The sequence below is a fragment of the Neovison vison genome, chromosome 1 (genome assembly GCF_020171115.1).
Source record: "Neovison vison isolate M4711 chromosome 1, ASM_NN_V1, whole genome shotgun sequence".
Taxonomy (NCBI): Eukaryota; Metazoa; Chordata; class Mammalia; order Carnivora; family Mustelidae; genus Neogale; species Neogale vison.
Window position 1 is genome coordinate 29,383,614 of NC_058091.1, and position 23,976 is coordinate 29,407,589.

The following is a 23,976-nucleotide window of genomic DNA, read 5'->3' on the forward strand; positions in this document are numbered from 1 at the left end:
CCCCAGTCCCCCAGTTCATATATTAATCTCTTCCAGAAACACATTCACAGACACACCCAGAAATAATACGCAACCAGATATCTTGGCACTCTGTGTCCCAGTCAGGATGACCCATAAAATTAACCATCATAGATTGTCTTCATTCTGATATGGAACAACTATTAAAAAAAATCTATACCATAATATAATAATAGTGAAAACCTGAATGCTTTCTCTCTAAGATCAGAAACAAGACAAAAATGTACCCTCTTGTCAATTCTAATCAACATTATACTGGATTTTTTTTTATATTGCCAGGACAATAAACCAAGAAAAAAATAAAAGGCATTCAGATTGGAAAGGAAGAATTAAAACTCTCTCTCTTTTTTGGTGACAAAATCTTACATATAGAAAATTCAAAGCAGTCTAGTAAAAAAATATTAGAAGAAATAAATGAGTTTAGGCAAGTTGCAGTATATATGATCAGTATACAAAAATCAATTCTATTTCTGGAAACTCGCAATGAACAGAAAATAAATTTCTAAAAGCAATTCTATTTATGATAGCATTAAAAAGAAAATACAGAGGAATACATTTTTAAAAGAAGCACGAGATTTATATAATAAAGCTTCAATACATTGCTTAAAGACATTTAAGGATCTAAATAAATGGAAGAACATTCCATGTCAAGGACCAGAAAACTTAACATCATTAGGATAACTATACTTCCCAAATAGATATATGAATTCAATGCAATCTCTATTATTATTCCACCGGGCTTTTTGCAGAAATTGACCAGTTATCCTTAAATGCATATGGAAATACAAGAAGTGCAAGTAGCCAAAACAATCTTGAAAAGGAAAACAAACAAACAAACAAACAAAAAACAGTAGGCTCACACTCTTAATTTCAAAATATAGATCAATGGGATAGACTTAACATTCCAAATATAAACCATTACATTTATGGATATTTGGCTTTTCATAAGAGTGTCAGAACAATTCAATGGGGAAAGGATAGACTTTTTTTTAAAAGATTTTATTTATTCATGAGAGACAGAAAGAGAGAGAGGCAGAGGGAGAAGCGGGCCCCCTGCTGAGCAGGAAGCCCAATGCAGAACTCAATCCCAGACCCTGGGTTCATGACCTGAGCCAAAAGTAGATGCTTAACCATCTAAGCCACCTAGATGCCTGGGAAGGATAATCTTTTTAACAAATAATGCTGAGACACCTGGGTGTTGACATGCAAAGGAGTAAAGTTGTCCCTGTTCCTCCCATCACACACAAGAATTAACTCATTGTGGGTCATAGACTTAAGTGTATGAGCTAAAATTATAAAGCTCTCAGAAGAAAATATAGTAGCAATCTCTAAGACCTTAGATTAGGATAAGTGTTGTTGGATATAATACTTATATCTCAAGCAACTAAAGAAAAGACATATAAATCAGAATTCATCAAAATTAAAAACTTTTGTGCATCAGTGAACATAATCAAGATAGATAAAAGACAACCCAAGAATAAAAATATTTGTAAATCATATTTCTGTTGAGGGATTTGTATCTAAAAAGTGTAAAGAACTATTTAAATTCAATAAAAAGATAACTCAATTTAAAATTGAGCAAAAAATATGACTAGATATTTCTCCAAAGATATACAGATGGTCAATGAGCACATAAAAAATGCTCAGTATCATTAGTATCAGAGAAATGCAAATCAAAACCACAATGAGACACCACTCCATTCTCAATAAAATGGTTATAATCAAAAAGATAAAAAGTGTTTGTGAGGATGTAAAGAGATTAGAATCCTCTATATGCTGCTGCTGGTAATATAAAAATGTGCAGCCATTTGGAAATCTGTCTAGGAATTCCTTGGTTTGTCAAACATAACATTATCGTATGATCCAGCAATTCCATTTCTAGGTATCTACCCAAGAAATATGAAAACCTATGTCCACTCAAAAACATGTACATAAATATTCATAGCAGATTTTATATATATAGGAAAGCATCACTCTTATTTTAAAATTCTATATGTATGTGCATATGTATGTATGTGTATATATGTATACACATACACATATATCTCAAAAGTGTGGTAAGAACATATAAGATCTCCACTTTCAGCAACTTTCAAGTATATATGACAGCATTTTTAGCCATAATATGAGTCATATATTCAAAACTTTTAAATATCTTATATCCATCATATTAAAGAACATCAGATAGGAGATGTAGGAAATTTCCTTCACAGTTCAAGGGTTATAATGACTATAGTTTAGAAGGCAGTTTCATGTATATACCGAATATAACATTTAAAAGTAAATAAAGATGGATTTCCCTGTTTTAAAAAGCATTTGAAAAACTGCACTGAAAGATTCCTCTAGTAACATCACAGTACAATATATTAATATGGTAAAATACCCTGAAAGATGACTCTTCACAACATGGAAAATTAACACAGATAGACATCTTACGGCTGGAGTCTGAGATATTTCTTTTAACTATAATGATGTTTCAACTGTATTAAACATAAAATAAAATCAGTGACCCACTCTTGCTAGAATAAAATGCTCCTGCTGGGTTGAAAGGACATAGGCACACTAGGTTCCACCTGTACACTATGCTTCTTTTAAATTCTCTTTGTCCAGTAAACTTAGCTGCCATTCTATGCCTTTGTAGATACTAATTTGAGACAGGTAGAGTGTTTCCTGGTTCTCACTACTGTCTGGACTTGTGTGTTAATTTAGGGGCTACAGGTGCTAGAAAAAAACTGGCAAGCAGTGTAAGAGGAGATTATCTGTAGAAGATAAGGGTGGGGGAGATTGGGGTGTGTGATAGACACGATAGAACTGTCTGCATTTGCCATAGAAATGTTGGGGAGATAAGAAAAATGGAAAGCAGAGCTACTTCTCTGTTCAGAGCATCAGAAAACTAGAGACCCTGGCAGTAAAAGAACATGCATTCTGCCTTAGGTAAGGTCTTAAGAACGCTGTAAGAAAAAGAAGAAAGAAAGAAAGAAAGAAAGAAAGAAAGAAAGAAAGAAAGAAAGAAAGAAAGAAAGAAAAGAAAGAAAGAGAAAGGAAGGAAGGAAGGAAGGAAGGAAGGAAGGAAGGAAAAAACAAAAACCTTTGGATACTGAGAATTGGGCTACAAATTATGCATGCAATCCTGCTTTCAAGCTGTAATGGATACAGAGATTTATTCAGCTGGTTTGTGGTCAACATCAAATCTCCATCAAATTCTTCTTACTTAAGAGTGAGAAAAACCTAGAATTGTCAAAGTAGGATCAATTAATTTTGAAAAAAGTATCATCTTGATAACTCAAAGGGAAAAACATATTTCTGTAAATGACTTATCACTATCAACAGAGAAGAAATTTGGAAACATTTTTTTAGTCTCAATGTGATGTGAGACTATAAGATTTGATAAAACAGGTGGAAACACAAGGTGAAACAGGTTGGGAATTTTGGTGTGTTTTTGTAATGTGAGATATTAGTGAAAAACTAAAACACACTGCCATTTTCTTAATCTTTGATTATTGAAAATCTGACAATCATTTCTTTAATTTTATGACAATTTTGAGTTAAAGTTAATGGTTCAGTACATGTTTGTATGACTTCCTTGACTCAAAGAACATTAGCCAAAAAACTGCAGTCATCACTAATTTGCAAAATTGTTGTATTTCTTTCAACAGTTCTATAAACTGCAATGAGTCATAGCATCTACACATGTATGCTAAAACATACTATCAACTGTGCCATAACACTTTTCATAGAGTCTGCTTCAAAACCAAGCACAAATAATTTTAATATCAAAAAGCATAAGGAAAGCATCACTCTTATTTTAAAATTCTAATAAATCAGGGTTGTTTTACCTAACATAGCTGGTGTATCAATCATTGTGAAAGAAACTAAATTTCTTATTTTTAGCTGAAATTCTTCTTTGATAGCCATAAAATTTTCGAAAATACCTATACTACTAGTTCTTTTTTTCAGTTTGAAACTCAACATGTCTTCCTAAATTTGGAAGTTTTTTCAGAAAAAATGTACCCAAAGTAGTAATTAAACAGTGTCCTTACAGTGCATAATTCATCTATATCTACAAAAAAAAGTGCTTGCAATTTTTAAAAATTTAAATCAACTAATATTTACTATTGTTAGAAAGCTCTTGTATACTATTGGCAATTGTTTGCTGGTTTAACTGAAGATCTTTTACTTATTGCACAATATTCCTTTTAATCTTTCCTTCTTAATTTTCTAATATTTCCACAGTTGAAATAATATCCTTTATCATCTTCTCATCTACTTTTTTTCTGTGTTTAAAAATCCATGTTGTTCAAAAGCAGTCCAAAGGTATAAGCTCAGATCCTTTAAAAATCATTTTAAAATTCTTGGAAGAGTTGGCTTTGATTTCAGGCAACTAATTTCATTGAATCTTTTATGGTCAAGAGAAACCGTTTATCAAATTCACTACGTATTTTCTGAGAACATTTCCTGATAATGGCTTTATTATTGTTAAAAATATGTTTATGCAATAAACAGCTTTTCAACTTTGCCTGAGCAAGATGCAACTGCTTTTTATGGTGAACTCTGTAACACATTCTCATCTAGACTCTTATTCTTTATTGTTCCAGTTGTATTACTAGCTTTTCCACTTCTACTCAATTCTGCTTCAACAGTATACCTTCATTTTACATTTGAAAATTTGCCCATATGTACTTTTTAAATTAGAAAAATAATTTAATTATATTTTTTTAAAATAATAGGATATATTTCAATTTATATAATTTTTTAAAGATTTTTATTTATTTATTCTTTGAGAGAGAGAGAGAGAGAGAGCAAGCACGCTTAAGCAGGAGAAGGGGCAGAGGATGAGAGAGAAGCAAACTTCCTACTGACTGGGGAGCTTGACACTGGACTCAATCCCAGGACCCTGGGATCATAACCTGAGCTGAAGGCAGATGCTTAACAACAGAGCCACTCAGGCGCCCCTATATTTCAGATTAATTGCCAGTTATGGCTTACATAGTTACTACTGTAACTTAGGTCAGTGCGTAAGCTGCTAAACAAACACATTACAATGTTACATCTGTACACAGAAGAAATCACTTGAACTGGGTCATTATATTGCAACTGCAATCACTGATTTGTTTATGAAGCCTACTAAAAATGACACAGGCACTGATCACATGCTCTACAATACAACATTTAACATGATGAAAAATTTAAAATGAATACATAATTTCATGTTTAATGGGAATATGTCCACACTGCCTCAAGTTCAAATTTTCAATTAAATTAATTAAATAAAATTTAAAATTTTGTTCTAGTTTCAGATAGAATAAATAATGGAGATAAAGGTACAGCATAGGGAGTATAGTCAATGGTGCTATAATAGCATTGTATGGCGATGGGGGTAGCTGGACTTGTGTTGACCACAGCATTATGCATACATGAATCTAATCACTATGTCGTACATCTGAAACTACTACACTATGTGTCAACTTTACTTCACTTAAAAAAAAAATTGTTCCTCAGTTGCACTAGCCACATTCTATGTATTTAACAGCCATGTACATTTTATAAAAGCCATAACAAAACAGAACTCCAATCTTATGTCTTAGCCTGAGAGAGTGAGATTTCTTTTTATTTTATTATTATTATTTTTGATAGAGAAAGAGAGAGAGAGAGAGATAACAAGGAGGCAGAGAGTCAGGCAGAGAGAGAGGGAGAGCAGGCTCCCTCCTGAGCAGAGAGCCCAATGCAGGGCTCGATCTCAGGACCCTGAGACCATGGCCCGGGCCCAAGGCAGAAGCTTAACCCACTGCACCACCCAGGCACCCTGAGAGTGATATTTCTTTGAAGAGTTTTGTAACAAGTCTCTGATCTTGACACTGTTAAAAGTGTTCCCAAATCAAAGAAAAAAGTACAAGCAAAATGCTCAAGTGTTTTTTGAGGTAGTCACGGCAAATCACTACAACCTTATTTTCAAGATAAAGCAGGGACAATAAAGTAGGCCCGATATTTGGAAAGAAACCATTGCTAATAAGGATAAGAAGGACGGTAAGATAGCTATTGCATGTCTACTGACAATACACACAGAAAGATATAGGAAGAGTTTAGCTACCATTATTATTTTTAACATATAATTCATTTTGTTCTTCTCGCTGTTAAGAGTGTTACTCTAAGAATTATGCATGTTACAGCATCAGGGTAAAGTAAATGGAAGTGGCAACTTGCAATGATTGGGCCCCAGAGAGAAAGCAGCTCTGAGAGTGACCTAGCAGACTTGATTCTCATGCACGAGTTTCTTCATTACGACAAAGGTTACATCCCATGATCTCAGGATTCCTGTTGCCACCAAATTAGTTTTCAGACACCTTCAAATAAAGATGTCTTTCTGACTTTGGAAGTTATCCTCTTGATAATGCTAACTTATTTGATTCCTTGTGAATAAATTTTGCTGGTTTTCTTAAAGTAATCTCTATTGTTTGTAATTCACAGACATAAATAGCTCTCGTGTTTTCCCTGGATTCCAGGGCGGTCTGTGTCATGAACATCAACATCTTCAATATCATCATCATCATTGTCATCATCAAATTGGGGAATCCTTTATGAAACATCTTCCTAAAGGTATCAAGTAGAACTAAAAATCGTTGTTTTTAAACATTATTATTTCTTGGTCATGGCCATCTTAGTCACTTCCTTTCACTTTGACAATTTGGATACCCAATTCACTCCACTAAATTCTACTTCTTAGAGTTAGGCTCGGTTATTTTCTTCCAGTGTTGGAGAGAAGGCCGATATAACAAAAACATCTATATGAGAATACTTAAAGAATTGAACTAACATAGATTTCCCTGATACCAGTGTAGGTCTTGGGCAACCCAGTATAACTGAGAAACTGAATTCCAACCCCAAAACATTCAATGCAAATTCTTAATGAGATTACAACCATGCAAATGTTCTTTCTCATTTATAGACAAGGCAAAGCTAAACTGCAGCTAATGTAGTTAAAGAAAGATATTTCTATAATCATTCTTCAAAATCTATACCAATATAGCTTAACTGAAAAAGGTTCATGGCTACTCCTATATATTTTTAATACCAGATTTTTTTCTTTTTCACTTAAAGACAAGATTGTATTAGGAAACCTAAACAGATAACCTTAATATCATCTCTCTACTAATTATTCTTCAAGGTTTGATTGGTTTGATTAAAAAATCCATTAAATTAAATATTTTAAAACATTAAATTTTTGCTATTTTAATGCAATGAACACTAATAACGAATATCTCAATTGATATCTGAAGTATTTAAGTTATAAGTTATTTCTTTGCTATATGTGTGAGTTTATATATAAACATACTTTGTGAAAGTTTGCAGTGACTAGGTGAATGGGCTTGGAAATTAGCAAAAGGCTTTCTGTTGTAGACTTTATCTCAAGAAAAAAAATTATTTCTGAAAGTATCATAAGAGCATTCTTATAATCCTATTTTACTGATAATGAATCTGTAAAGCATACTCCTGAAAAAAACATCAGTACCTGTGTTCAGTGAAAATATATTTGTAAAACTATATAGAGGCTTGAAGTCTTTAACACTGAAACAAAAAAGAAAAAAATCAATGAGATAAAACTATAGCCAGAGAGAGTGGCACCTCAGTGGCACAGCTGGTTAAACGACCAACTCTTAATTTAGACTTGGGCCATGATCTTAGGGTTGTGAGATCAAGCCCTGTGATGGGCTCCCCACTCAGCAGGGGGTCTTGCTTTCCCTCTCCTTCTGCCTCCCCCCCTGCTCCACCACTGCTTGCTCCTGCTCTCTCTCTCTCTCAAATAAATATATAATCTTTTAAAAATAGATATAGCCATAGAGAAAATACTGGAGACTTTTGTTGCAGGATATTAAGATTTACCTTTGCAGGTTAGACTTTGGCATTTTTTTCTTTGTTTTCCTAAAATTCTATAGTTCTCATGAGTATATGCATTATTTTTTTAAAAGATTTTACTCATTTATTTGACGGGGAGAGACACAGCAAAAGAGAGAACACAAGCAGGGGGAATGCAAGAGGAAGAAGCAGGCTTCCCACTGAGCAGGGAGCCCCATTCAGGGCTCCATCTCAAGACCCTGGGATCATGACCTGAGCAGAAGGCAGAAGCTTAATGACTGAGCCACCCTGGGGAGAAAAAGAAACTTGCTAAAATTACAATGGTTAATATTTATGGAAAGGAAGAACAATTTAAAATGGGAGTTTCTCTTCTTTTAGGCATTAATTCTGAGCATGAATTGTTTGTCAAAGTAAATCTCACATGTTAATAGAAAGACCATTAATAAAAAGATATTAATTAAAAGATGATACATAATAAATGGGTGTGACTTGATTCATGATACATTTTATCTTTTCAGCAGTAAAAGAGAGTAATCTAGAATATTTTTTTTAAAAATCTACAGTAAGGATCAAATCACAAATCAACCATAAATGCAATTGAGTGTCAGATTTTGGCATTGACCATAGGTAAACTAGATGTATTTCCAGGAATGCAAGCATTCATAGTGAGGGAAATGGTTTCATCTGCTACAGAATTTAACGATTCAACTATTAAGGTCCTTAAAACAAGGATAGCAGTAAGTACATACTGGGAGTTTATCGCATGTTTAGTGCTTTATATGAACAATCTATAAGACATAAAATCACACCACAGTTTACCTATAAAAAGTCTGGAGAGGTGAAATAAATCCCCAGTGAGTGACAGATGTATGATTTCACGACACAACCTAGCTTACGCTTTTAAACATTTTGTTAAGCTGCATTGTATTGACTCAACAATCTTTATAACCATTATTAATTCTCCTTTCTAATTATTTGGTCTTTATTTAATTGTTTTTGTACTAAATTAAAATGAAACATAAACTCATTGTGTTCTGAAAACAGTCAAGGGACCTACAAAGCAAACTAATTTATTGTGTAACCTCTAATTAGCTGTAATTACAATATTTAATAAAAGAAACACCTACTTTTAGAGATAATCAAATCTTTTCACTGAACTCCACTAGTGTTATGGTATATACAATAGGCTAATAATAATCAAAAGTATTATTCAAATGCTGTCAGGAAAAATAAATTACAATTTATTGCCAACCCTGAACTATTATTCCACTAAAACAGATTTAATATGGAAACTGGGTATAAGAAAGATAAATTATGTAATCATTCATAATTTAATTCCAATTAAGGTAACATATCTTTTTCCTATAGGACACACTCACTCATGTACATGGATACACATGTAGACACATTCACTCATCCGGAAAGTTCTTTACTTATGAAACTGTTAAGGAATTTCTCTGAATATAGGAGGTCAATGAAAGTGCTCACCAGTACGCACTAGACATTTAGCAACTGCTTCAGTCAATAATATCAGCATAAAGAGCCTGAGTTATTTCAGAATAGGACTTCTTTATGACTAAGACATTTAGCATTAATATTTAATCTAGTCATTCTTTATTAACATATAGTGTATTATTTGTTTCGGGGGTACAGATCTGTGATTCCTCAGTCTCACACAAGTCACAGCACTCTAGTCATATTTTTAAAAGGAATATTTTTCAATATTATATTCAGTTTGCATTCAGTTTATCAACATCTATGAATAAGCTCTAAAGTTTATTTTGTCCTTTTTCCAATCTCTGTCACAGTAGGGTAAAGGTATAAAAAAGAAAGAATGCTTTATGAGTTATGTTTGTTACTTGTGACTATGTGGGATGAACTAATGAGGTCTTTGACTATTAGAAGGGCTGATGACCCTATATTTTGCTTGCTGCCCAGGTGGAAAAACTGTTCTGTTTTGCCTTTAATTGAAAGTTTGAACATCAAAGATGGCAGCAGCAGTAAGTAATAGTATACTTCATTTTGCTTTATGGTATAATGGAAGAACCAAGTCAATGACCATATGATGTCTTTAATCAGCTCTTAATATCAAAGAGCAGAGTGGTATTATTGCCATTAGCACTTTTGGAAAAGAAGTAGGAAAACAAATGAACAGAAGAATATTCAGCTGACCGAAGACACTAATTAGTTTAAAGTGCATTTGCAACAACAACAAAAAATAGCTTTCCCCCACAAAAGACATCACGGTGCATGAAAAATCAACCTTAACTGCCAAGGGTATTCTGGATTAAGTACAAGTTCCACAGTATTCAATCTGTAATTAACTGACAACCTAGAAAGAGAATATGTTTTTATCGATACTCTAAAGTTGGATTCCCCCTACCCAAAAAAAAAAAAAAAAAAAAAAACCACTAAGCATGATTAATAGAGACTTCTTAGCCACAATTCCAATTAATATACTTTTCTCAAAGACTTTATAAAGCATAGAAACTGGGTTTTAGAAATACCAAATGATGCTGTTATAATTTCTATAGGAGAAGAGGAATTTTCATTTTAATTATTTTTATCTGAGAAATAAGACATCTTAAGTTTGAAGTAACAATCTTTATATTTATCTAAGCCTGTATTTTTATGTCCAAAAATATGCCTTTCTCAAATCCCCTTCAAATTGTTGCCTAACCAGTGGCTATAAACTCTTATAGTGACAACCATTATCCATTATCCAGTACTTGACATGCCAACTCAACATTGCTGTATTAACTGACTTTTCGAGTTTTCTCACTCCCTGTGGGGCCCTCTCTCCTAAGATTGATGAGGTGCAACCTGGTGTTTGAGCTGCCATGCCGGCCTGACAAAGAGCAAGAGTGGTCCCTGCACAGAGTGGAGGAGGGAAGGCAAAAGAGAGACAGAATCACAGTGCATCCTGGAACAACAACAGCCTCATGCACTTGCCTTTCAAGGCAATTAAAACATTGTTTTTCAGATTTTACAGTTCAGCCAAACACAAAAATTCTTTCTTTTATTAAAGTCCCCTAAAGCTTCATTGGTACATATTGAACATTAGAGAGGGATTAAACTTTTGCCCCTCAGACATTTTAGAGAAGCTAAGGTAAAAGTTGCTGCTCTTTCCAACTTTAAATACTTTGAAACTCTAATCACTTCTTATAATTCCCAAAATGGTGTTATCGCTTACTCTTTAACTATTGAATTCACTCTGGCAGAGCTAAGGTAATAAAACCCATCATCGTCTAATTTTCAGACAGCTTGATAGAACCAATGTTCTTAGTATAGATAAAGTGTAATGAAGCACTTTCTTTCCCATAGGAAAGTCTTCGACTCATATGCTTTGATGCCAACTAGCCTTCACATCTGCTGTTTCACCATTGATAGCTGTAACTTGGCATGCTAAACTAGTGACTGATGAAGCAGCTTTACTCAAAGGCACCATTTTATTTCTTGCAATGGGAACATAGTAAAACGGTGTTGGTTTCCTGTAGGCCTTATGCAAATCCCTGTAATAAACATAGGATCGGGCCTCACATATAATAAATTGTGTGTTAGATGAGAATGGGCGGAGGGAGACAATCTCCTTGGGTGAAAATAACCCCCTTATTATGCCAATAAATTAAATGTATTATAAAGAATTATTTTAAATACTCATTTCAAGACTAATATTAGATACTAATAAAATACAATAATAGTTTTAAAATATCAACTTTATTTTATTAAATAAAATATTGCTACTTAACTTGATGCCAACATTAATCCACTACCAACAACCAATATCTTAAAATCATTAATGAAGGAAAAAAAATATTTGGGAGAAAAAGAGAAATGGTACAGCTACAAAAATCTTTGCTGAGATATTTCTTTCAGATTTCGAGAAAAGTTGCTTAATTAAAAATGAAGAAAACATTAATTTGGACAGATGAAAATTATAGTAAGAGTATTAATCACTAATTTAAACTGACTGCCCAGATACACTGGTCTTCAATCACATAAAGATTTCAGGTTTTGTTTTATTTATTTAAGCACGCAAAAAAAAAAAAACACACAACAAAATAATAAACCAGATTATACACAAACTTGAAACATGAAATAAAAAATTCACAATAAAGTTTCTATTGTTTCTACATAATCACTGAATTATTACTTAATTAATAACTTGCAAGCAAGTTATTTGAAGGTATTTTTAATTACTTAGCTTGGAGAGGACCCTGGGCCTCAGTATTCTCTAAAAGTCCCCAAATGATTCTAATGTTCTAATGGGCAGACAAGTTGAGATGACTGATTTAAATGCATGGATATTTTAAGGATTTTTAAAACTTCGTGAATGATATACCCAAACAGGACAACATAATGGCTCCATCCCTTGAAAAAGAAAAACTGATGTAAAAACCGAGGCTGTCTTCTTGCTTGTGAGAATAATGTGATTGCCTATTACAGACAAGACCATATTCCCATGTAGCACCCATGCCATCCAGTCCCACTGGTTGTAGCACACCTACATCTACCATTTTGATGGATAAAAGACTAGCGCATAAGTTGAAGTAGGGATTTAACTGGGGATCCTGATAAAATAGTATCACTAATTGTGCTGGGCTATGCTCTAGAATTTAAGTTGCAAACATAGGGAGGTACAAGCTATCGGCAAATAAAATAAAAAATTTTAGTCACAAAATTTGTATGCCAGTATACATATGCTCATATTAATACACCATTTTAAACTGGTTTTTAGGCACAGAGACAATATCTCCCAGGTGAGACCCACAGCTGAAATTTGAGATCTAAATTATTGAGGAGAAAAAGGCAGTGTCACTACTAAGCATAAATTGACCCCAAATTAAAAAAAAAAAAAAATGACTTGAAAGCAAAACTGTGTGGCAAGTTAGACATGGCAACCCTTATACAAGCAAGTAATTAAGAAAGAATCCCTGTACTTACTGAGGTAGTAGCATAATGATTTTCTAATTATTATATTGTCAAAGAATCCCTGCTGGATATGTGGTGGAAAATGATTAGACAATGTATAACAATAAATTGGATACACCATGGGGCACCTGGGTGGCTCAGTGGGTTAAGCCGCTGCCTTTGGCTCAGGTCATGATCTCGGGGTCCTGGGATCAAGTCCCGCATCGGGCTCTCTGCTCAGCAGGGAGCCTGCTTCCTCCTCTCTCTCTGCCTGCCTCTCTGCCTACTTGTGATCTCTCTCTGTCAAATAGATAAATAAAATCTTTAAAAAAAAAAAAATTGGATACACCATGAAAGACAAACCCAATTACTATCCATGTGCACATAAATAGTTATTCAACACTTTCTTTGTGATGATCATACTTAACTGGGGATTTGTTACATAGAATACGAAAGGCATTTAAAGAATAAGTTCTGGAGATCTAAAGTTCAGCATCGTGAATACAGTCAGCAATACTGTACTATAAACTTTAAAGTTACTAAGAGACTAGATTTTAATTGTTATCACTACAAAAAGGAAATGATAATTATGTGATGTGATGGAAGGGTCAGCAATGCTATAGTGATAATCACATTGCAATACATAAATTTATCAAATCAACATGTACCCCTTAAATTACGTAAGTTGATGCCAATTATATCTCAATAAAAAATAAAGTGCTTTCAAGTCATTTCAGATTATTTTTCTCATCTTCATAAACTAAAAGTTCAAATTTATGCATACATATATGGACTTTCAGAAAGTTTTATCACCAATATAGCAAGCGGAAACTAAACACTCCTTTTGGAAAACCATTTTTCAATGTGTAAAGTAACTATAGATGTCATTTTGAAAATTTACTTCTCCAATGTGTAAAACTCTTCACAGTAAATATATTTTCACAACTAACCACTGCTCTAATTAAAAACAACAAATATAAATTATGGTTTGTGCAAATAAGGAAAAATATGAGAAAGTCTAATGAATGGTATATGTTTCTAAATCCATTTATAAAGTATATGCCATAAACTGCCAATTTTTTTTACATTCTATCTCTCAACTTGAAAATTACTTATGTTCTTTTGGCATTTAAGAAGCAAAAATCACTCAAGCTTTCAAAAAATCATTACAGGCAAGCCACACAAGCAATTCAGGCTTAAAAACCTATACTGTCACCCTAGCATAATTTAATTTTAGAAGACCATTGAACTGATAAGCTCAGAATAAGTAGCAGATTATAAAGAACATGTGACAGCTATATCTGCCCCAATGGCTTAATGCAAGTGTTTTAGAAATTTAATATGATCAAACAGTTGAGGTCATGTGGATGAACCAAAATGACTAATGCATTTAGCTCTTCTGAGTAATGATGTTATGCCATGATATCTTTAGCTATTACTTTTATTGTTGATACTACGAGTCCCTTGGTTATTGCTTTCATAATTAATAAGTCACTTAACCTCTCTATGGCCCAGTTTCCTCATCTGTTAAATGAGCATAATGATAATTGCTTCCCACCTTCCTCAGGGGTTGCAGTAAAGATTAATGAGCTGGCATTTAGATGTACTTTGAGTTCTCCCAAAGAGGGAGACTATGCACAAAGAAAAACAAAACAAAACCCTCTCTGTGGCTGAGTACCAAAAGATAAAATTTTCCCTCCAGATGGATTAATCCACTTGCTTGCATTCCTAACACTATAACTTACATTTCCAAATAAACTGACATTTAACCTAAAGTTCAAAGGAAATGCCACAGAGGGCTACACATTTTGAAAAAAAATGAAAACAAAAAACCTTTTTAGTTCTCCGCAGATTAGCAAACTGTTAAAGATAATCACATGTTCTATCTAAAACCCTTTGTCACAGGTTTTCCATCAATGAATGCAATAGTCATTGTGCCAAGGGACAACTGGACAGAACTGGTAAAAGAAGTGAGTTTCTGCCATAAAGAGAACCTAAACATGTAACACTGATGTAGGGTCACATGGTAGATTGCAACGAAATGATTAGTGGAAAATGGGAATCTGCGAATATAGGAGGAAATAATATTCTTAAAGTGTGCCTTAGAATAAGTTGGAAGATTGAAATGCATTAATTATCTTTTGACTTGGCCAAAGAAAGTCTAGACAAAGTGACAAAATATTCAAGGTATCAGCTAGTTTCTTTTAGCTACATAGGATAATAAGGTAGCACAAGAAAGATATGGAGTATAAACAGTCATAAGAACAATGAAGAGAAGAAGAGGGGGAAAGAAATAATTTAAAAGAACTGGGCTCTTTGTAAACAGTACTTAGAGGTGATACAGCAGACTTAGAATTTGCATCATTGGGTACTTTTAAGTGTTCCTAATCTTCAGTGTCTCAAGCCAGTAAAAGTTCTCTAGATTGTTTCAACGTGGTGCCAGTCTGTAAAAATAAAAGAACAAATTAAGCATGTTGCTTGATGTGTTAAGACCTCTAAAAAAGTTGGAGCAATGCCTTTAGATTATAAGTGGACTCAACTGGATATATTTAAAGGTCACAAATGTTTAGTAGAAATTGTATTGGCAAAAGCACGGTCATGCTGGTATAAAATAATTTAATTTTAGAAGACCAATGAACTGATAAACTCAGAATAAGTAGCAGATCATAAAGAACACATGGTAGTTATATATGCCCCAATGGCTTAAACCAAACATTTTAGAAATTTAATATGATCAAACAGTTGAGGGCATGTGCGTGAGCCAAAATGACTAATGCACTGAGCTCTTCTATGTAATGATGGTTATACCATGATACCTTTAGCTATGACTTTTATTGTTGATACTACAAATCCCTTGGTTATTGCTTTCATAATTCTGTTCAAAATGTACCAAACCTTTGGGCTTCCAAGTTTCTAGAAATGGGACTGCGGACTTGTGAGCTAAATAAAGGTTGATGTTATGTGCCACCGGGTTTTTCATTGCCTTTTAAGCAACATTTCTATAGCACTCAGTAACTAATAAAGCCCAAACCATATGCAAAGCCTGTGCAGGGAACAGGAGATCCCAAAGTGAGGGATACAGAGTCAGTCCCTGCCGCGCTGCTATGCTGGGTAGTGTAGAAATAGAAACCAAGCAGACAGCTTAGGTTGAAGATTTAATGAGAACTGAAGTAAAAAGTACTCGGAAAATAGAAAGGATGATTACCTTACCAGAACTGGGTAGATTTGGGTATAGGAAGGATCATGAAAATTTGGCTGGGTTAAATGAAGTATAAATTAGGGCTTAAGGAATAAAGAGAATATAACCAATAAGGTTGATAGAAAGGGACAAGTGTAAAAAAAATAAATAAATAAAATGCATAGCAGGCACTGGAGAAGCAGATGCATCATGTACTTGTGGCACAACTTGGAGCTTAAAACTCAACAGTTCAGCTATAGTTTCAAGTGTGAGTGCCTATAAAATACGTAGTCGTCCACCCATGAGGTATCTTGTAAACAGACTGAGGAGCTAGGTTTATATCCTAAAGCAAAAAGGAGAAGGTAATTTTTGGAGGACTTTAAGTCACTCTGGTAGCACTAGAGAGAACAACAGGAAGAAAACTGGAGTGGGGCGGGGGGGGGGCGCGGGGAGTTAAGTGATTCTACAAGATACTGGTCAGAGATGATACTAGTCTTCTGAACCAGAACAGTAGTGAAGGAAGTAGATATGTAGGAAATAGAATGGACAGGTATCAGGAGGTGCCTGGAGATGTAGGATATATGTTTAAAATTTAACACAATTTTTACCACATAAGAGATGATCAGTAAGTGTTTCTGGAATAAAAACTTGATATCTTACAAATAAACATCCATATGGTGTAATTAAGAACATCAGATGTATGGCAACACTGGCTAATGTAGAACATCTTGATCATTGGGTTAAAAAAAAAGTTAAAATTAGGATAAACAAAAAGAATTAAGGATAAACATTTTTTATATTAAACATTTTTATAGTTTCCTTTATCTACGATTTGCAATAAACTCCACAAAGAATTGCTAGTTGCACCTCAATATACCATTTCAAAATACGCAGTCTAGAAGAGAGCTTCCAATAGTTTTTTTATTTCACTTATGAAATTACATCTTCTTCATGAGAACAATAATTAGAAGACTGAAGCAATTTCAATTAGATAAATATGATGTGATCTCTTTTTGAAATGATTGATCCTACTGTGGGTCATAGAAATATAATTGATTTCATTATGTTTAAAATCATCCTAAATTCTGAAAATTTTTAATTAGCCATGTATTTTAGTAATGCTAATATATAACATCTGTCAAGCTTTAACTAGGTGGTTAGCATATCATGTAGAGCTTTCATTTAATATTCAAAGAATACTGTAAGAATGGTCCTGCTAGTCATTCCAATTTAGAGATGAGGAGTCGTGGTTTACAAGGAACAGTATTTTATCAAAACACAGCCAATAAGCGGTGAAACCAGGAAGTAAACTCCAGTTTTTCCAATTCTACAGTTTTTCTTTCATTGGTAGAAACTATTCTAAATTATAGCCTATGTTTTTAGAAGTATTGAGGGATTTACTTTAGATATTTGATACTATTCAAATATACTTTTAATATGTGGCAGAGCTTTTAAATAATAACCATGAAAGAAAACATGTATCTCCTTTATATGACCTTTTTCGGAAGGACAGGCTGTATTAGTACATGCAACAAGCCAGAGACTTCAGTTGATCAAAGTCAGAGAGAAAATTTGTAAAAATTGGAAAATGTGAATCATGGGTTACAGAGAAATATAAGTGATTCACCATCATTTTGTAAAACATATGACTCATTTTGAAAATCCAGGGATTCTCAAAAGAAGTCATCACATCTACAGGCTCTAGCTGAGTTATTTTTGAACATGTACTCTATATGTATTCATTCTTTTAATCTTTATACTTCAGGGAGAAAAGAATGTGCTTGTTGCTTGATAACATCCTGTATAGTGTTTAGCCCTGGGCAAGATTTCAGTTGTACTCCACCCACGTTCCCAGATTCTAAGAAGGAAGCTTTGACAACTCCTTTATTGTGCTTCAATAAAATCCCTGGGCCTTCGGTTAGTTTATCATTTAAATATGATTAAACATGTCCTGGTGATGTCATACAGTTTTCTATTGTTTACATGGAATAACACTGAAGAACCACCCAACTGCTTGAGTTATTTTACCAGTAATGGTTTTACATTCATCCTTGGGAAGAATGTATGTGGAGTGTAATGGATATAAAAGAAAAGAAGAAAGAACTCTTCTGGAAGACAATATACACATAAACTCAATAAGCAAAGTCAAGTACGTTCTTTGGAAAAATAATTATTTAAGCCGTAGAATCACATGACTCTCCATTCTTGCAATACTGAGGACTGACTTACCCCTTTTAGACCAGGTATCTTGAGCCGGCTCTTCTTGCTTGTAGTAACAAAGCTATACCATTCTTTAAAATAATTTTCTGGAACTGAGCATTCCAGAACAATTAACTAACAGCAGGGTCTTGTTAAATTTGTAAAAACAAGATGGAAATTCCTTTAGAAATCAATGCCTTAAGGGTTCTTCCTAGAGTGTTTGCATGCATTGCCGTTAATTAAGAAATAAAAGAATGGTATCAAATGTAAATAGAATACACAGACTACTCCCTGGTTCATTGCAGAGTTGTGAAATGAGCACGCAATTACTCCAATTCCAGATTGCTAGGGAATATTTTTTTAAAAATTTTATGCCCATGGCTGGTATAAGTGTATAATTTAATAAACTAAAACATGAAGTTGAAATTAGTATCATTTAAGGGTATAGTTAAATAACTAAAGAAAAATCAACATCTAGTGATTTTTAAAATCTCTTTTTTCTGATTTCAATAGTAAGAATTCAGTATGTGGTCGGTCAAGTTATCAACATAAGGTAATTGTCAACTTAGTGATTAACACTGTGTGGTTTTTATTGTGACTGTGTAGATTTCAGAAGGCCTTAATTCTACAGAAAGAAAGTCTGTGCTGTTGGAAACAGAAAATGCTTCTATGTCAATTTTCTCTTGGTGCTAGAGGTAACCCTGCCTGTGAGAGCAAAAACAAGAGATGACAGAGGGAAAAGAGAAGTCAATAGCAAGGAGTGAAAGTAGGGGAAAATGACGCTAACACTGAAGAGTAATTGAACTAAAGAAATTAAAATTTTAAAAATTTAAAAAGAAAGAGGAGAAAATTGAAAAGCTTGAAAAGACAAAAAAGGGAGAAAATAAACCTAAAGCTAAGAAAAAAAGAATTTTTTTCAAAGTGATTTTCCAGAGATAAACCTAGCTTATAGAATAAAAGGGCTTCAAAACAAGATATTTGAGGCTTCTGGAAAATAAAAATGAAATGAAAACTCTGATGTTTTTGGTAATTTTTTTTTCTGATGTATTTTTGAAACAGAAATACTCAATCACTAAAACTCACTGGGTTTAGGCACTTTGTGTTATTTGACAAACTCTTCTTCCAAAGTCTTAGAAGCTGTAATAATTTTAATGCATCATATATTCACTCCTTACAAGTTTATTGACAGTGACAATGTGTATTAGCATTTTCAACAGCTGATTTCTTTTAAAAAAAAAAGTTATATAAGGAAAGCTATCTCTATCAATTCTGAATATCCAATCAGAGAAAAATTGATGAATTCCAATTAATATAGTCAAATAGCATTATACAGATCATAATACTGTGCTCATATTAGGTTATTCAATAAATGTGATTAAATAATAATGATTTTGCAGTTAAATGTAAAATACATATTCAAGTTTTCATCTAGTCATATGAGAAATTCACTTTGAAAATAATTAAATGTTAAGAATTACATAGATTTGATTAAACACTCAATCCATCTCATTCTTTGGCTATTCAGTGTCCTCCAGAACTCCAAAATAAAATCTGATTTAGTTTAGTAGGAATTTTTATAATGAAAACTACATAATTATTTGGCAAATTTGCTGTTTTAAGTCACATAAAACCCAGTTCCATGATTGTTGATTTAGTCCTCCTTGTGTCCAACTAAACTATAATCTTCTTGAAAGTGAGAAATAGATGTTCTTTGCTCTAGAATACCAACACGTAGTGCCATTTCTGGTATTCAATAGGCACTTGATGAATGTTTGATGAAAGAATTTATTTTATAGCTTGAGTTAGTTATTTAAAAAAAACTGTACCACTTCCACATACTTAAATGGCCAATCCCTTATATGAACAGTGAAGGAAAATACCAATGCTTACAATTTTTGCCCAACCTACAAAGAACTTAAAAAGACTTGGTAAAAAAAAAAAAGACTTGGTAAAATATAAAAAGACTTATGAAGTAAGACTGACTCCCTGAAGTGAAATCTCCCCATTTAAACTACCTTGGGCCAGTGATACCAACTGGAGTAAGAAAAAGGGAATAATAGAAAGTAGGGGAAGGCATTCTATATGCCTGGAATTTGATAAAGGACATTGTCCATTTAAGCATCCCACAGGGCTGTCCCTCTGGAAATCACTGATAACCATCAGTTCAGGGGCAGAGCCCATTTTCAGACTCTGTGCCTTACAGAATATTAGGCAGATGAATATATGGGAAACAAGAATTATTTCTGCTTGTTTCTATTATTTATTTTCCTTCTTTTCCACAGGCTACCGGACAAGTAAAACTTGTCTCACCTTAACAGAAAGAAATGTATGTATGAGAAATACTCTTGCATATAATCATTCCATTCTTCTGGAATAGCTAAGCCTCATGAAGTTTGAATCTACTGGTACTTAATATACATATATTAGTAAATATATTAATATATAATTAATACACTACATTAATATACACATCATATTAATTCTATGTTAATATATTTGATATTTATATATACATATATATATATATTTATAGTCAAAGATAAAACCTTATTGAGAGAAAAACATGTTACTGTGGACAGATTTTCCTTTGAACCAAAAGGAAATCCTTGTAAAGCAAAAACTCCTTGAAAGTACTGAATTCCTTTCTTAAGTATTGAAATGTTTTGCCTTGATAACCATATATTTAGCTGTATACCTCTCTATGCCCCAAACTACATATTATTGATTATTCGGCACAAATAACAGTATTGCTACACGCAATCATTAAGAGAGAAAGGTTTCTTTTCCCTCTGTCATTTTAATACATAAAGTGTAGACAATCAGAAGGACTTACCTTGAAAAAAGTCATGGTTGCACCGTCCTCCACCGCCCCGTACTCTATCTTGGTTTGTTTAGCTAAATCATCAGCAGAGTCAATAGGGGATTCCATGCGCTCCACTGTCAGAAAGGCGGCTAAGTTAGCAGTATACGAAGAAATGATGATAAGTGTGAAAAACCACCAAATGCCTCCCACTATCCTGGTGGAGAGCGCTTTGGGCATGAGCTCAGAACCTAACAGAGATCGGGGTGGGGGGAGGTGAAACGAATACAGAGAATTCGATCAGCAGTCAGATACTTTTGGTCACAGTGGCAGAATGGAATCGCTGTGTAGTAAAAGCTTAAATCACAGGTTCACATAGTGCTTTAGTAAGCAAGCAACAACCACTGGGAGAGCAGAGGCTGCTTTCAGATAATAAACAGTCTCTTAAGACACTTAAAGTATAGTGGCAGGAGACTGAGACAACACAAACTAATTTGTAATAACGTTTATAAAAAATAATACTGGAAGGGAGAAAATAATCTCTCTAGTTTATAAACTACTTGTATACTTTTTCATATTTTTGTTAGTTACTTCAGTTTTAGAAGAAATGATTTAACATATGTTCAAATCCATTTCTTAACAAGCTTTATGTAAAGTTTCACTTGTCTTACGTATGAAAGCTCATAAATTTTATTTATCTTGCCATTTTAAAAAGTTATGTTTACAAAAACGCATTTCAATTACCCACATTCCTTGAGATATGGGGTTTTGGTCCAGGTTTGTTTTAAAATAAGGTAGTAAATTATTTCCTTTTGTATAAACAAATGTCTCCCATCACTATAGTTAGCCTCAATGAGAAGAATCAGAATAAGAATAAACAGTTAAATTGTCACAAACTTATTTTTACATATATATAAGTATTTCATAAATATATTACAAACATGGCTGGAGTTGCCTGCTCATGGCATTAATAAAAGTATGGGATCTGAGAGTTCTATTTTACTTTTGATTATTATTAATTTTAATTACTTTATATTATAAAATAAAATCCTAACAATTTTAAAATCAAGTCTTCCGGTTTTACCACATTGTTTACATTAAACACACTATTTATAGTCTAAATGTTGAAATCAATCCACATCAGCATGTGTGATTTTTTTTATAAGGAAAGTATACAAAATTTATGGATTTATGTAATATATTGCTATACACTTTTAATCATTTTGAATCTGTAGTCAAGATAGCATCGGCTACCAATTACTTAATTTTGAATAGGGTTTGAGTAAAATGGAATGAAGCAAAGACAGACTGCTTTGGATGATTTGTTTTGTAGTCGCATCTTCAACATAATCACTGATGCAATACCGTAACACATGTTTAGACAGAAGGAAAACTACAACCAATCATTCATGTTAGCATTGAAGAGAAGTGGTATCAGAACTGAAATATAACAAAACAGTCCACCTTCTACTGCAGTTCATCTTACTCTTATAATTTCAAACAAACAGACAAAATCTTAAAAAGCAGACAGACTTGGACATGACAGCCAACTCCAGCTCCAGACTCTTGCCTACCACTCTGTGAGGAAGAAAAAACAAAAAACAAAACAAAACAGAAAAGTACCTTTCTGATGTGGTTGCTCCTAGGCCCTGTCAGACACACACTCGAACACTGAAATACTAAAATTCTCCCAAGATGGTCAGCAGCAGCTTTGGCTGCCCGTTCTACATTTTTCTTTCTTTCTGTCTTTTTTTTTTTTTTTTTAACAACACCACCAATAAAGTCAAACAAGACTGGGAAAGAAAAGAACAGTGGAGACATTCGACAAAAATGGCCCAATTACCACAAGTTCATATCTTACCCAAGGACTTAAAGCGAGTACCTCCTAGGCTTGTGAATCAGAGCCTGGTTAAGGGCTGGCTGTCATGTACTCAAGGTAACGTCATGTCCAGCACTATATCCCACTAATTCCTGGGGAGCTGGGCATCAGCCAGTTTAGTATGGGTTCCTCTTTCATGTATCCACCAGCAGTGAAGTAGTTATGTGGCAAAGCAAATGTATATTTGAATTTTTCATTGCTTGGATTACTTGGCATCAATTTCAGATATATCAAATATTGTCTTATTTCTAATTGCTAGATTGTATAGCTAGGAAGTTAATCTTATCAGTACACAAATCTCAAAAACCTCCAAATATTTTAGAAAATAGAAGTGAAAAAAAGAATTTTAATTTTTCAAAGTGGTAGTAAACATAATTTAAAAAAATAAAAATCTTTGTCATGTTTGGGTCTTTCTTATCAGGATAATTTACTCCAGACTATTAAGGTTAGTTCTTGGCATGTGACTAGCAGTTTGCATGGGTGAACCCAATACTGCTTATAAGAGAAGTCTGTCTCCTATGACGGGATTTTATTCACTTCTAATATTTCATAAGAACTCCAGTGTTATCTTCCAAGTGTTGAGTAAGCCTAAGAAGAAAAAAACACTGGACCTAAAATATAGGAAAGGGAAAATATAACTACTGACTATTCATTTTATTTAGAAACAGATGCCACAAACTTAGATTAGTTCACGTTAAGAGTTCTCTGAGTTTTCAAGTTTTAGGTTTGAATATTTATAAGGCTATTAATATGGGTGTCATATTTTTATTTTTTTATTTTTTTAAAGATGCATTTATTTGTGAGAGAGAGCGTGCACAGGTGTGTGAGTGGGGGTCGGGGCAGAAGGCGAGGGAGAGAAGACTCCACGCTGAGCAGGGCTGGATCTCACCACCCTGAGATCATGACCTGAGTGGAAATCAAAAGTCGAACGCTTAACTGACCAAGCTACCCAGGCGCCCTGGATGCTCACATTTTTAAAAGAAAAAGAATTATTTCAACTTAGTAGGCCTTGCTTACTGCATGTACTTGTTAAATTAATTTTTCTCTTTTGATGTGTGGTTATTTATTCTCACTTTAGGAAATAGCTTATAAATGCAACAGTAATGAATTAATGGCCTTATGTATAATGTTTAACATGTA

At 33.5% G+C, this 23,976-nt stretch overlaps 1 protein-coding gene across 4 annotated transcripts in view; it reads right to left on the bottom strand.

The window, feature by feature from the left end:
* The window catches only part of GRIK2 (glutamate ionotropic receptor kainate type subunit 2), a 641,671-nt gene that overhangs the window by 100,832 nt on the left and 516,863 nt on the right, over positions 1-23,976 (bottom strand). For all 4 annotated transcript variants that reach the window (XM_044244958.1, XM_044244987.1, XM_044244968.1 and 1 more), the window contains exon 13: positions 20,991-21,208. In XM_044244958.1, coding sequence (XP_044100893.1) covers positions 20,991-21,208 — 218 coding nt within the window. The remainder of the gene's footprint in view (positions 1-20,990; positions 21,209-23,976) is intronic.